The 14,004-nt window shown below is 42.9% G+C and overlaps 1 protein-coding gene across 1 annotated transcript in view; it reads left to right on the top strand.

Moving 5' to 3' along the window:
* Nucleotides 1-13,637, top strand: part of LOC138957250 (bridge-like lipid transfer protein family member 1) — a 17,096-nt gene extending 3,459 nt beyond the window's left edge. The window contains exon 4 of the mRNA XM_070328395.1: nucleotides 6,558-13,637. Within this exon, the coding sequence (XP_070184496.1) occupies nucleotides 6,558-6,786 (229 nt within the window). The 3' untranslated portion in view covers nucleotides 6,787-13,637. The remainder of the gene's footprint in view (nucleotides 1-6,557) is intronic.
* Nucleotides 13,638-14,004: the final 367 nt, after the last annotated feature.

Consider the following 14,004-nt stretch of genomic DNA (forward strand, 5'->3'; position numbering starts at 1 on the left):
TGGTAGTGGGCACATGTCAGTCCTAGCAAAATGTTTGGTTACTATAGCTTTCAGGAAAGAATAGGTATGCCAGGGATACTTTGTAGTATTTTCTGTGTACGTCAGACATGAGCTATCGCAGATCCAAACTAAGTACGATAACCCTACTGTTTGTACATGAAGGGGGGATGCCATGACTACCTATAACTGTCAGCTCTTGTTTTCACTGTTAGGCTAATGCTGCCTTTTTTTCCAGGGTGGAGTTGGTACAGATTTTTTACATTTAGCTCTTACTTACTAGTAAGGAAAAGGCTATTTTGCTTTAGCTGTTGATAAAGCATGTGAATTTGTTTTGAGGTAGAAAGTAAGGGCACTGCTCTTCCAGCTGGTTGTTTGTAAGAAAATACAGGAAGTATGGAGCATAATAATCAGACATGGGACTGGTCCGAATTTTATCGGAATTCCGATATTTTCCTTAGCTCACAGACCATTCTTGAGATCGATGCAAATTCGTTGAGGAAAAAAAAAGGGGGGGGGGGGGGGGGGGTGGTGGTATGAACCGTTCAGCTGAAGCTGTCTGCGTCTGAAGTCAGTGCATTCGTACCCCAGCACTCGCGTGAACCCATAGCAGTGTCATGGGTCGCGTTTGATTGGCTGTCGATCTCCGACGATTATCGCCTAGGCCTAATTATTCACCGATGGAGGTTTGCGGGTTGTTTTGATTGGCTGCCGATCTCCAAACGCCGAAGGTGAAAAAGGTAGCATCATGGCGTCTGGATTCCGTATTGTTTTGTCGGCTGTGGAAGCTCTTACGCGGATCGACGACCAAAGTCACTGAAAAACAAGTGGAAAGTCAACTGGCTGTCAGAAGATGGTCCAGCGCCTCCTTCTGCTAGCCCATGGCTGGCTTCGAGCGCACAGTCCACTTCTTTTTCTCCGTTAGTGCAGAAAAAGTTGGACTGGAGTGTGAAGTCTAGGAATTTTGTTCAGACTTTTGCTTTGCCAAGGGCGACATTTCCGATTCCGCGGGAGTTGGTTGCGTTGTTGCCTAAACAACCCTCCGCAAAGGAGGGAGTTTCGTTCTCGGACTCTTCTCTCTCCTCACTTGAGGAGATGGGTAGGCTCGATCTTGAGTTGGCTTCTATGGCTGAGACTCGGCTTCGGGCTCTCACACAAGCGGTTGCAGCTTCTTTGGAGCCTTTTCGGCTCAGAGAGGATGCCTCAGCCAGTGACATCTCCACACTGCTTGCGGCGCTGGGGATGGTGAACTCTGAGAGGATGAACTCGTCAGCAAAGCTGTATGCTCATGCTGTCTTTACCCGGCGTGATCTGCTTCTCTCTCAGGCGGGGTTTTCACACCAGTCTACTGTGGACTCGCTTCGTTCCTCTCCTTTCGTCGAGGGCTCTCTTCTTGGGAGGGTGGCCCTGGATGCGAGGCAACAGGAAGTTTAGGAGGCTAAAGACAGACATCTGGTGGGATTTTCCTTTAAAATCCCAAAGAAGTCTCAGTGTTCTCAGCCTTTCAAGAACAAGAAGCAGCACAGCTCCTCTCGCCCTAACGAACAAGGGGATAAGGCGGCACTGTCTAAGGGTGCTCCTTATCCAAAGAAATCTTCGTTCGGAAAGGGAAGGCAAAAGCCCTCCCCCCAATGAGACGCTCCCGATCACATCACCCTTTCACCCCCCACACTCGTTGTGGCAGGGGGCCCCCCCAGGGCTCTATCTGCTTGGCAGGCGTCTGAGCACAGCCAGTGGATAGTGGGGGTGGTGCGATCGGGATTCCGGCTGTTGTGGGAGGACGACAATGCTCCCTTGACCAGGGATCCTCCTCCCTTTCGTTTCCCGGCCAGTCAGGAGGCCAGGACTGTCATAGAGACGGAGATCATTTCTCTCATGCCTCTCCCGGGTTCTACGGACGGCTGTTCGTAGTTCCCAAGGCTTCAGGCTGCTGGAGACCTGTTCTCGATCTTTCTTTGTTGAACAAGTTCCTTCGGAAGATCAAGTTTTGGATGGAGACCCCGGCTTCGGTCAGGGAGGCTCTTCGTTGGGGAGATTGGGTGACCTCGGTGGATTTAACGGACGCTTACTTTCACATCCTTATGCATCAAGCAGACAGGAAGTGGCTCTGTTTCCGCTGGGGTCATCGAATTTTTCAGTTCAGGGCTCTGCCCTTTGGACTTTCTCTGGCTCCATGGGTGTTTACGATGGTGATCAGGCAGTTGTCCGCTCTGATCAGGCAGAGAGGGATACCTCGACGACTGGTTGATCCTGAATCAGAGTCAATCAGCGTGCCTTTTGCACACACAGATTGTGTTGGACCAGGCTCTTTTCCTGGGGTTCTCAGTGAACCAAGCGAAATCGGAGTTAACTCCTTCGGATTTGACGCAGGATTTGGTGCAAAAAGCGCAGAGGTCTTCCACTTCCTCGGTCTTTGCCTCGCATTGGTCTGCCTGGGCCAAGTGGTGTAGAGAGTCTGGGGTCAACGCTTTGGCTCCTCGCTCTCTCCAGGTTGCGAATCACCTCTCCTTTTTGTCCGCACAGGGCAGTTCGGCCTCTTCTTTGAGAGTCAGGCGTTCAGCGATATCTGCTACTTTGAGGCAGATAGGTAGATCTATTAATGTCAATGGGGTGATCGCAAGTGTGATAAAAGGGGCTGCTCTTCAAGAGGTGAAGAGACGTACCCCTGTCCCTGCTTGGGATTTATTCCTGGTGTTGGAATTCTTGCGTTCTTTGGCGTTTGAGCCTTTACGGGCTTCCAGTTTGCTGAATTTAACGCGCAAGGCTTTGTTCCTTCTTCTCCTGGCCACAGCTCATAGTAGGGGCAGTGAGATACATGCCCTTTCGGGATTGCCAGAGGATATCGCGTTTGAACGTGATGGTTCGGTGTCACTGCATTTTTGGCCTGGCTTCCTGGCTAAGAACCAGAAGCCAGGCTAAGCTCCGCCGGTGATTCAAGTTCCCCCTCTCGGGACTATTCTTGCCCTGGGTGATCAGGATTTAGCTAACTGCCCGGTTAGAGCCTTAAAATCCTACCTCTCTCGCACTAGGTATATTAGACCTAAGGGCCAAAAGCTCATGTTTGTATCTCTGAACACAAAGTGTGAAAAAGATATTTCTAAATTAACACTCACAAGATGGGTTGCGACTCTCATCCGCCAGGCATTTGAGTGGTGGCTCGCTCAAGAAGGGAGGGGGGGGGGGGGTGGGCGTTCAGTCCTCCCTCTGTCCTCGGCACTGTCACAAACTCTGCCCAAGTCCAGCCATGACTTATTTGGTAATTCGTGCATGAGCTGGGTTTCGTGCGGTTTTGGCTCAGATGGGTGCCTATACAGTGACTCGGTGTGTGTCCGTGGATATGGACAGCCAATCGCGGGAGGGTATTCACGCACGTGGTGGTGCGTGAACGAGTCACAGGCTCGAAGGTCACTGCTGTGTAAAACTGTGAAGAGAACGGATGGTTGATGTGAATGCTCTATCCGGCCGACCGGCGTGTTGATGTTTTATACAACCCCGGAGACAAGTTGTGTTCCAGCTGTCTTGGTGTGGCTTCAAGGGTTCTACGGGTGGTCAGTCCTCGAACGGCAAGGTGTGTTGAAATTCTGTAGTTTTTCTCTCCTTCCGTGCTCAGGGTCAAAATTTGTTGGTTCGGTAGTGTTTGTGTATGAGAGAGTTTTAGTTTTTTAGTTTCCTTGGTTGGTGTCATTTTATGTGTAGGGTGTCTGGGGTAGAAAGGGGAGAGGGGGAATGGGAAACGAGGGAAAGGGGGTGGACAGTTTTTCATTGTGCAAGAAGTGGGGAGAGCGAGTAGGCTGGTGGAAAGAAGAAAAGAGGTGTCAGCAGTTACTGCGAGTGAACTCATGTGTGGGAAGGATTTATTTTTATGGAGGGTAAATTTAAGGTAGAGAGCGTTATTCCAGAGAATAGTCGTGTAGTAGTTGCAAGTGCGGAAAATTGAACACGAGGTACGGGAGGTGTAAACGGGAGTTCACTGTCAAGACAGAAGACGGGGGGTTGGTTGTAAATATGTGACGTCATCACGGTTAGAGAAAGAGGGAAGAACGAGGTGCCACTATGTAATATGACTTAAATTCATAAGGGGTGAGGGAAGTGGCGTTGTTTGTGAAGGGGCTGCTTGTGAATGGTTGGGTCAAATAATGGAATAGGAATTGTTTATTATGGGGGCAGCCATGTTGTATTGACTTTGTGAAATGGGAGTTGTAAATACTTTGTACATTTATATTGATGATGGTGTATTTACAATTGTACAAAAGTAAAGACAATAATTAGGTATTTAAGTGAGTGAAAAATTGTAAGAATTATTACATAATTGGTCATGTTGGGACTCTGGTATTTTGATAATGATGTTGTGGTTAAAGTTAAATAGTAACTTTGATGAGATGGCCAGGGTGGTTAATTAAGTAGTTAATTATGGTAATTAATGAGTAATTAAGTAAAGAGGGGACTTTGTAAGTTGATGAGAATTGATAATTATGGGAAGTCTAATGAGGGAGATATTGTTGTTAGGAGAGTTAATTTATGGACTTTGTGGGTAAGGGGAGATAATTGAAGTATTGTTGGGGGAACAAGTAGTGATACTTGGCTTTTGTTCCTACGACAGCGTTCAAGCATAGAAGCGTGGCTGTGGGAGAGTCCAAGCCAGGAGAGACGAACGACACAGGAGACAGCATGAGTTTCCGGGTGAAAGATGCTTCCGACTCGTTACCCGGGAGGAAGGCGTGTTAGTTGGTGGGGTGTTTGACCACCGGTGTGTCGCAAGTGTGAGCTGTGGAGGTGAGGTGGCCCACCGTCAGTGGGTAAAGTGGTGGAGGTGCTGGCATTTTATTGCCACAAGCAGTCTGTGCACAAGAATATATTATGGTATCTGTGTGCCGGTGTTATGCAGCTGTGGCTTCAATAAGCACTGTGACCTATACGTGAGTTTAAATACATTAAAGACATGGAGATTTTTGCAAGTGTTAGAGAAAACCAGGTAGAATTTGACTATTAATTAAATATTAGGTTAGAAATTTAATACCAGGCCTGGTTAATTACATTTCAACGGGACTAATCTGGAGTGTCTTTATTTTTTTTGTGAGCGACGTTGATTTTGTGGATCGGCGAGATGTGAACTGGACTTGGTTGTGAAACGTCGTGATCATTACGCACGAAGAGAAAAGTATGTAGTGATATGGTAATTTGTTGTTATGAAGTAAGGTTGTTACGTGGTGGATTAATGTGAATGTGTTATTGATGGATTAATGTTCGTACCATTTATTGTGTTGAAATAAGTGGAAGAGAGTTGAGGGTTTTGTTATTTAAAGTTAAGTTAATTAGTATTACTGGTGGCTGGGCCTACTGGTTTCAGGTGTAGCTGCGTTTGGCGTTGATCTTTTGCATCAAGGTTGAAGGCAGTGTAGCAGAAAACGTTGGTAGTCCCTATCACGAGGTATTAGTGTAAATGTAAGTTAGAAATAATAGTTAGTTAATAAATAACGGGGTTAATTGATTACTGTAGGCGAAGATAAGTGGATTTTGAGTTGAGATAGATTTATAAAGAGACTTCTTGATTTTTCGGGATTAGGGAATTAGGGTGGTAGGTGGTAATATTTAGGGGTATTTACAGTTCTCTTAGTATCAAGTTATAAATTCTCATAGCCATTTTGTTTCGTTAAAACTTTAAGATAATTTTTCCTACTTCATCTATCCTTAATTTTGAGCGAGTGTGATTGGGTGTGAATGTGAATGCGGTGATGTCGTGTGTGTAAATAATAAACTTTGGTTTGAATGTTGCCTGGTTGTGGAGTCAGTGATTAGAGTAAGAGTGGTTGACTGTGTCTGAGTGTTTTGTACGTTAAAAGGTATTCCTATACCTCTCCCAAAACTTAGGGGAGTTACAGGCACGGGTCCGTGAGTCCAGAGCCTGGGCTTCCTCTATCTCCGTTTTGCGTTCTGGTCGCCTAGGCGAGGTCTTGCAAATGGCCTACTGGAGGTCTGATGATGTTTTCATCAGCTTTTATCTTCGGGATATCTCCTGCACTCGGCTTGACCGCTGCAGTTCGTTGCCGTCTTTGGTCGCTGCAGGACAGGTTCTTTCAAGGACATAAGTAAGTTCCCTCCACCTTTAGGAGGAATCTGCATTTATGAGAATTGGGGTAAGAATATGTAATTTAATGGAAAATTTCTAAAGTAAATTTTCATTTGATTAATATACTTACCCAATTCTCATAGTTAATACCCTCCCATCCATCCCCGCTACTTAATATCCTTGGGGTGTTTGAGTAGTCTCGAATGTGATTATTCCGGATGCTGGCGCTCACGTGGAGCGCAGGGTGTTATGGGTAACCGAGCAGGGTCAGTGCATAGCAACAGCTATGGCGTCTCTTTTTAGCTTGGTTACCACCCTTCTTAGGGCAGGTAATGGTTTTTCGACATCTAGCATGTGAGAAGTCAATGCATTTATGATAATTGGGTAAGTATATTGATCAAATGAAAATTTACTTTAAACATTTTCCATTCAAAGCAAATTCCCAACCTTGCATGGGCTATAAAATATTCTGTATTTTACATTCTCTTTGCAGACTTCTTCACTGGGCCAGTTCCCAGATCGACCCAGTTGGGGCAGACTACGTGCTCCAGAAGCTGGGTTTCTCGCATGCCAGGGTCACCATCCCCAAGTGGATGCAGCGAGGCTTCATGGATCCTCTGGACAAGATCCTCTCTCTGCTCGTCGACCGTCTCATCATCGCCCTCAGCGACCAACAGCAGAAGGAGGAGGAAGAGGTAGAGATTCCTGCAGAGGCAAAATGAAGGGAAAGAACTCTGGTGGTGTGGACAGGTACAGACGATAAAGTGGATGCAGCACGGTTTCATAGACCCTCAGGACAAGGTCTTCTCTCTGCTCGTCGACCGTCTCATCATCACCCTCAGCGACCAGCAACAGAAAGAGGAAGAAGAGGTAGAGATTCCTGCAGATGCAAAATAAGGGGAAGGAACTCTGGTGATGTGAACTGGTCAGACGAGTGATAACTTGGGAGTTATGGAGTGAAGTCGGCCGTCTCATTAACACACTCATTATCAAGAACAGAAAGAGGAGGAAGAGGCAGAGAGTCCTGGAGATGCAAAGTGAGGGGAAGGAACGCTGCAGGTGTTATCTGGTCGGACGATAAACTGACAGCTCACAGGTGTGAAAGTGCAGTGACACATGTATGTAGCTAATAGGAGGTATGAAGTTAAGTTAGAACCAAGTCTCATCATCACCCTCAGCAACCAGCAGCAGAAGGACGAGGAAGAGGTAGAGATTCCTGCAGATGCAAAATGAGGGGAAAGAACTCGGGCGATGTGAACTGGTCAGACCATAAACTGACAGCTAAGAGGTGAAAAAATGCGGTGATAGGTTTCAGAGGTATGAAGTGATTCGTCAACCGTCCTATCAACATGCTTATTATCAAGGACATAAAGGGGAGGAAAGAGGAGGAAATGCAAAGCACTGTTGAGAACCTTTAAGCCTGTCTTTTACTGGGTGAAGTCGACTACGCGAAGTATACTTTGCCAAGCTGGCCGCACCAAGCTCTAGCACTGAGTTTTTGGTAAAAAGACGTTGCAAAGTCTTCGGCAAACTGACTTCTGGCTTAATTAAGGACCTCCTTAATTATATGAAATGATGTGACTTTACACTGACTTTGGAGGAGTGGGAGGAGCGCTGTTAATTTGTGATGTGATTGGAGGTGCAAATTTATTGTGCAAGAACCAAGAATTAAGTGTGAAACGATGTGACAATAAGCTTACATTGGTATTCTGAAGATGTGATGATAATACAAGAGACATGAACTGACTGGAGATGAACCTTAAAATATGGGGCCAAAGTTCTGAAGGTGTGAAATTGTAAGCTAGGAGTTGCTTTGTTTCATTGTTACCTGGAGGACACTCAATTGTCATCAACGTTTCCGTTGTCCCAGAACATAACAGAATGTTTACACTGTCGCAGAACATAACAGAATGTTTGCACTGTCCCAGAACATAACAGAATGTTTGCACTGTCCCAGAACATAACAGAATGTTTGCACTGTCCCAGAACATAACAGAATGTTTGCACTGTCGCAGAACATAACAGAATGTTTGCACTGTCCCAGAACATAACAGAATGTTTGCACTGTCCCAGAACATAATAGAATGTTTGCACTTTCGCAGAACATAACAGAATGTTTGCACTGTCGCAGAACATAACAGAATGTTTACACTGTCGCAGAACATAACAGAATGTTTGCACTGTCGCAGAACATATGTTTGCACTGTCCCAGAACATAACAGAATGTTTGCACTGTCCCAGAACATAACAGAATGTTTGCACTGTCCCAGAACATAACAGAATGTTTGCACTGTCGCAGAACATAACAGAATGTTTGCACTGTCGCAGAACATATGTTTGCACTGTCCCAGAACATAACAGAATGTTTGCACTGTCCCAGAACATAACAGAATGTTTGCACTGTCCCAGAACATAACAGAATGTTTGCACTGTCCCAGAACATAACAGAATGTTTGCACTTTCGCAGAACATAACAGAATGTTTGCACTGTCGCAGAACATAACAGAATGTTTGCACTGTCGCAGAACATAACAGAATGTTTGCACTGTCCCAGAATATAACAGAATGTTTGCACTTTCGCAGAACATAACAGAATGTTTGCACTGTCCCAGAACATAACAGAATGTTTGCACTGTCCCAGAACATAACAGAATGTTTGCTCTGTCGCAGAACATAACAGAATGTTTGCACTGTCCCAGAATATAACAGAATGTTTGCACTTTCGCAGAACATAACAGAATGTTTGCACTGTCCCAGAACATAACAGGGTCCTTCTCTAGTTCCAAGTTGTTGTGGCATGTAACCAGATGTGACAAGTCTGGGTGGCCGAGTGGTAACGCACTTGCGCTCGGAAGCGAGAGGTTGCGAGTTCGACCCTGGGTCAGGGCGTTAGCAATTTTCTCCCCCCTTTCCTAACCTTGGTGGTGGGTTCAAGTGCTAGTCTTTCGGATGAGACGAAAAACCGAGGTCCCTTCGTGTACACTACATTGGGGTGTGCACGTTAAAGATCCCACGATTGACAAAAGGGTCTTTCCTGGCAAAATTGTATAGGCATAGATAAAAATGTCCACCAAAATACCCGTGTGACTTGGAATAATAGGCCGTGAAAAGTAAGATATGCGCCGAAATGGCTGCGATCTGCTGGCCGATGTGAATGCGTGATGTATTGTGTAAAAAAAATTCCATCTCACACGGCATAAATAAATCCCTGCGCCTTGAATATGTGCGCGATATAAATTGCATAAAATAAAAATAAAAAATAAAAAAAATAAAAAATGAATCCCTGCGCTTAGAACTGTACCCACGGAATACGCGCGATATAAGCCTCATATTGATTGATTGAAGTCTGTGATGGGAACTATTCTCCTTGCTCTGGACTGAACGCTGTGATTTATTTGAACTGATACATGGGAGAGAGGGCCACAACGTGCCAGTAATTTGAATGAAATTGTTGAGGCTGGAGTCATTTATGCTTCACGCAAGTATGTGTTTGACTCCAGGAGCCAGATGAAGCTTGTCTGTGGATGTGATGGTGTTGATAAAATAATTATAATAGACACATTTGGGCCAGAAGCCTGAAAGTGTATGAGTGTGATTTTTAATGACAGGTTGTGAAGATGACTTGACATTTTTAGAGAATAAGTAAGAGAATAGATGTACTGTTTTTAATTTAATTTTATTTATTTAATTTGTTTAAAGTTTGCACAGCTTATTCAGCATGACGAAAATCCTTGAAAAGGATTTATTTTTAAACATTTATTTTAAAGTTTGTAGTTTTAGCCATATTTTAATCAGAGGTTAGACAACATGTCAGATTATGTAAATTATGTGTAAAGCTAATGCTAATCCTATAATTTTATGTAATGTATGGCAACTTATCGAACAACAAATGACTGACTTTTACTGAGGATGAGGAATTAAAAAAAAATGTTCTACCTGTTATAGCTTTCTTGAAAGACATAAAGCAACTATGAACATAGTAGAGTCGAACTGTGTTCCTTATTTGGATTATTTAATGCATGTACTGTATATTTGCTAAAATGCGATATTTCACTACAGCTGAAATGGACACCGTTAATGTAAATGTTTACTACTATGTATGTAAATAATGTCCAATATTGGTCTGTGATATAGGAACCCAATGTACCCCTCCCCCTTCTCAGTATATTATTATAAGTTGCATTACTTTGTGAGCTGATATTTACCAATGTATCCCTCCCTCTTCTCAGTATATTATTATAAGTTGCATTACTTTGTGAGCTGATATTTACCAATGTATCCCTCCCTCTTCCCAGTATAATCTTACAAGTTCTATTGCTTTGTGAGCTAATATTTAGCAGGATAAATGATTAACCTTTTGAGCCAGACTTGAGGCTAATGTGCAGTATGGCACATGTTTTTGTTGCCTGTCATTGCCTTTGTAAAACTTTTGATTTTGCAAAGAAACCTGTTGTTTATCATTATTTTATTTGCCCGTCAGTGCTGACAATTCTTGCTAAATTTGAATGTTATTTTGCTGTCAAACACAATTTTTTTGGCTGTATTTTATTTGAAAACCTACGAGAAAATATGTGTGTTTGAGTGGATGGTTATTCGCGTGCATGTGTGTTTGGTGTACATTCGGGTCTATTTATTTTTCATGATTGGTAAACGTGTGATTTGAATCACTTGAAATTGTTACATTCTCTTGACGGGAGGGAAAGCGTATTCTGAGGTGCAATATCAGTTTGCAGTATTTGTTGAGTGTTGCTCAGAGGCAGTGTACACAGTAATTGGTCGTAGTTTGATGACGTGTTCATGATTTCAAAGTTGACCCAGTTGCTTTCGTTTTACATTATCATTTTGATGAATGTGAATTTTGTGAATTTGATTCAATTTGTACCAGTGTGTTGTGCAAAAAGCTGATTTTAAAGTCAGACTCTGTACCTTCCTTGTAACTGACTGACATGTTATTTTTGTGTGAAAGGTCTTTTTTTATAGTCACTGTATGTGTTCATGTTACATGTACTGTAAATCACCGTGTCTTCGAGCAAGAATGGGGTGAAGTGTATCTATCATGAATATATTTTTTTTAATGATTATTTTTTTAACACTTTTAAGATCTTTCTTGCGCTAAATTTTAAATGTTGCCCGGTGCAAAGAACAGTGCACAGGGGTACTGTTGCTTTTGAGGTCATGATGCATGCTCCATCTAGCAAATCAATAGGCAAGATTTCTACTAACACATTAATTGCTAACACCTAGATAATGTTTAAAAAAAATATTCAGGCATAGATGTTATGGCAACAAGGATAGAGAATGAGACAATTACCTTCATTCACAATATAGTTGTATTAATGTTTAAAATGATTGATTTGATATTGCTTGGCAAATTACAGTACTGTAGTTTGTAATGTTGTGAACATGTCAGCTTGTGTGTGGGTGAGCATTCTGAGTTGATTCTGCTGTTCTTTGCTGATTTGCCTGTGATTACTTAAAATTATATTTTAACTCTGATGGACAGAAAATTTATGTGTGACATTTTTTCAAACTTTGGTTGTTTTAGCAGTCTCGAATGGATGAGTTTATGTTGTGGATTACCGGCACGGTTGGCCTAGTGGTAAGGCGCGCGTCCACCCCGTGATCGGGAGGTCGTGGGTTCGAACCCCGGCCGGGTCATACCTAAGACTTTAAAATTGGCAATCTAGTGGCTGCTCCGCCTGGCGTCTGGCATTATGGGGTTAGTGCTAGGACTGGTTGGTGAGACATGAAGCCTGTGCTGCGACTTCTGTCTTGTGTGTGGCGCACGTTATATGTCAAAGCAGCACCGCCCTGATATGGCCCTTCGTGGTCGGCTGGGCGTTAAGCAAACAAACAAACAAACAAAATGTTGTGGATTGTCCCTCCCATTTCTACCCTCCACCTTACCCACTAACACTCCAGACTTTAGTCATAGAAAAAAGTGAAGGTCACGATGACATGTCTTGATTGGATTAAACAGTGTTGTACTAATCAACTAGTATGCCATGAGATGAACGGGTAAGGGTTTGGGGAGAAGAGTGATCCGTGTATGTGTGTGTATATGTGCATGTGTGTGCAGTGTGTGCATGTGTGTATGTGTGTGTGGATGTGTGTGTGTGGTTGTGTGTGTGGTCGTGAGTGTGTGTGTGTGTGTTAAAGATCCAGTATCGTTTTCATACCCATCAAATGTGCCAAAATTGCATGAAAGTTACAGTAGGTTTACGGCAGACCTTGGTGTCACCTTTCCCCCACCAGGAAAAAGTTTGACAATTCGGTGGAATTGACGGCAAAGTTTCCATGTTTTGGCAATAGATGCCTGCGTGCATGCTGACTATTAAAATTACATCTCTATAGTTGTGTGAAATAGTAACTCTGTTCCTTTGTAGCTTAGAATAATTCTATGTAGTGTGGAACTGTGACACATGTTTCTCTGTAGTGGTGTTAAGATTTGTTCCACTGTAATATAGAGCAAACAAGTTAATTTTTCTGTAATGGTTGCAGTGTTGTGGATAATCCTTAAAATACTTGCAGGTGGAATTATACTTACTAATTTTTTTTTTAAACATTGTGGCCTTTGGTTATATTTGTATCTATTGTTTTCTTCAGATTTGTGTCACTGTAGAGTAGTTGTGGCAGTCAGTGTCTTTGAAAGTAAGGGTCTGTCTCTGCCATTAAGTATTACATATTTTGCGTTTTGTTGTTGTTGTTTTTAATCCAAGTGGAGGGGGCATTTGCTCAACAGACTCTGTTTTTTTGCTCTCCTTTGTACAAGTTTCATAGTTCAGGTATCTTTTAATTTTAAGATAAATTAATGTGTTTTTGTTTTTGATGGTTTTGTGTGTATTTTAGTTTTTTTGATTTGTTTTTGATTTTTGACTTGATAATTAATTAACAAGTGGCTCTATCCCATCTCCCCCCCTTTCCCCGTCGTGATATAACCTTCATGGTTGAAAACGACGTTAAACACCAAATAAATAAATAAATAAATAAATAACTTGATAATTTTTGTACTGATGTATTTGGATGTTAGCAGACTTGTGTGTCCCTATCATTTTTATGCCAACAGGAGTTTGTGTAACACTAATTACAATGTATGTAACAATGGGTCAGCATGGTGTGTATTAATGTATTCTGGAAAAAGTTCTTAGGTAATCGTTATGTTCACTGTACAAAGCAAATAATGTGCACAAAGCACATGTATTGCTGAGTTGAATTTAAGCAAGTTTAGGTTTAGCTTTGAGACATATTTAAAGATATATGTATTCTTCTTGTGAACATCATCATAGATTTGCACAATTGGGATAAGAACATTACATACCCTTCCACTTTGAAACATACCAACATGTACAATCTGGCTCCTTTCTGTATCCCATTTTTGTAGGTTTTGCAATTTACTGGTACGTTTTTAGTTTTATTTTCTTGATGTTTTGCCTTTTTTTGGTGACACATTGGTTGAAACTTGGCGCCTTGCATTGATGTAACTGCTTTGCTCCTGAGCACATTCCCTTGAAACATCACTTGTGTTAAATTGCTTTTAGAACGCAAGTACAATATAACACATGCTATAAATTAACACATTTCTGTTTTTTGATGTTTTGTGCGTGGCCGATTGTGTGTGTGTGTGTGGGAGAGATCTTCTTCTCTTCTTCTTCTTCTTCGTTCATGGGCTTAGACTCCCACGTACACGTGTTTTTGCACGAGTGGAATTTTACGTGTATGACCGTTTTTACCCCGCCATTTAGGCAGCCATACGCCGCTTTCGGAGGAAGCATACTGGGTATTTTCATGTCTGCACATAAGTTGACCTGGGAGATCGGAAAAATCTCCACACTTAACCCACCAGGCGGCCGCGGCCGGGATTCGAACCCTCGACCTTCCGATTAAGAGGCCGACGTCTTACCACCCCGCCACAGCGCCCGTCGTGGGAGAGATAAAGTTGA

This window comes from Littorina saxatilis, unplaced genomic scaffold (genome assembly GCF_037325665.1).
Source record: "Littorina saxatilis isolate snail1 unplaced genomic scaffold, US_GU_Lsax_2.0 scaffold_1594, whole genome shotgun sequence".
Classification (NCBI taxonomy): Eukaryota; Metazoa; Mollusca; class Gastropoda; order Littorinimorpha; family Littorinidae; genus Littorina; species Littorina saxatilis.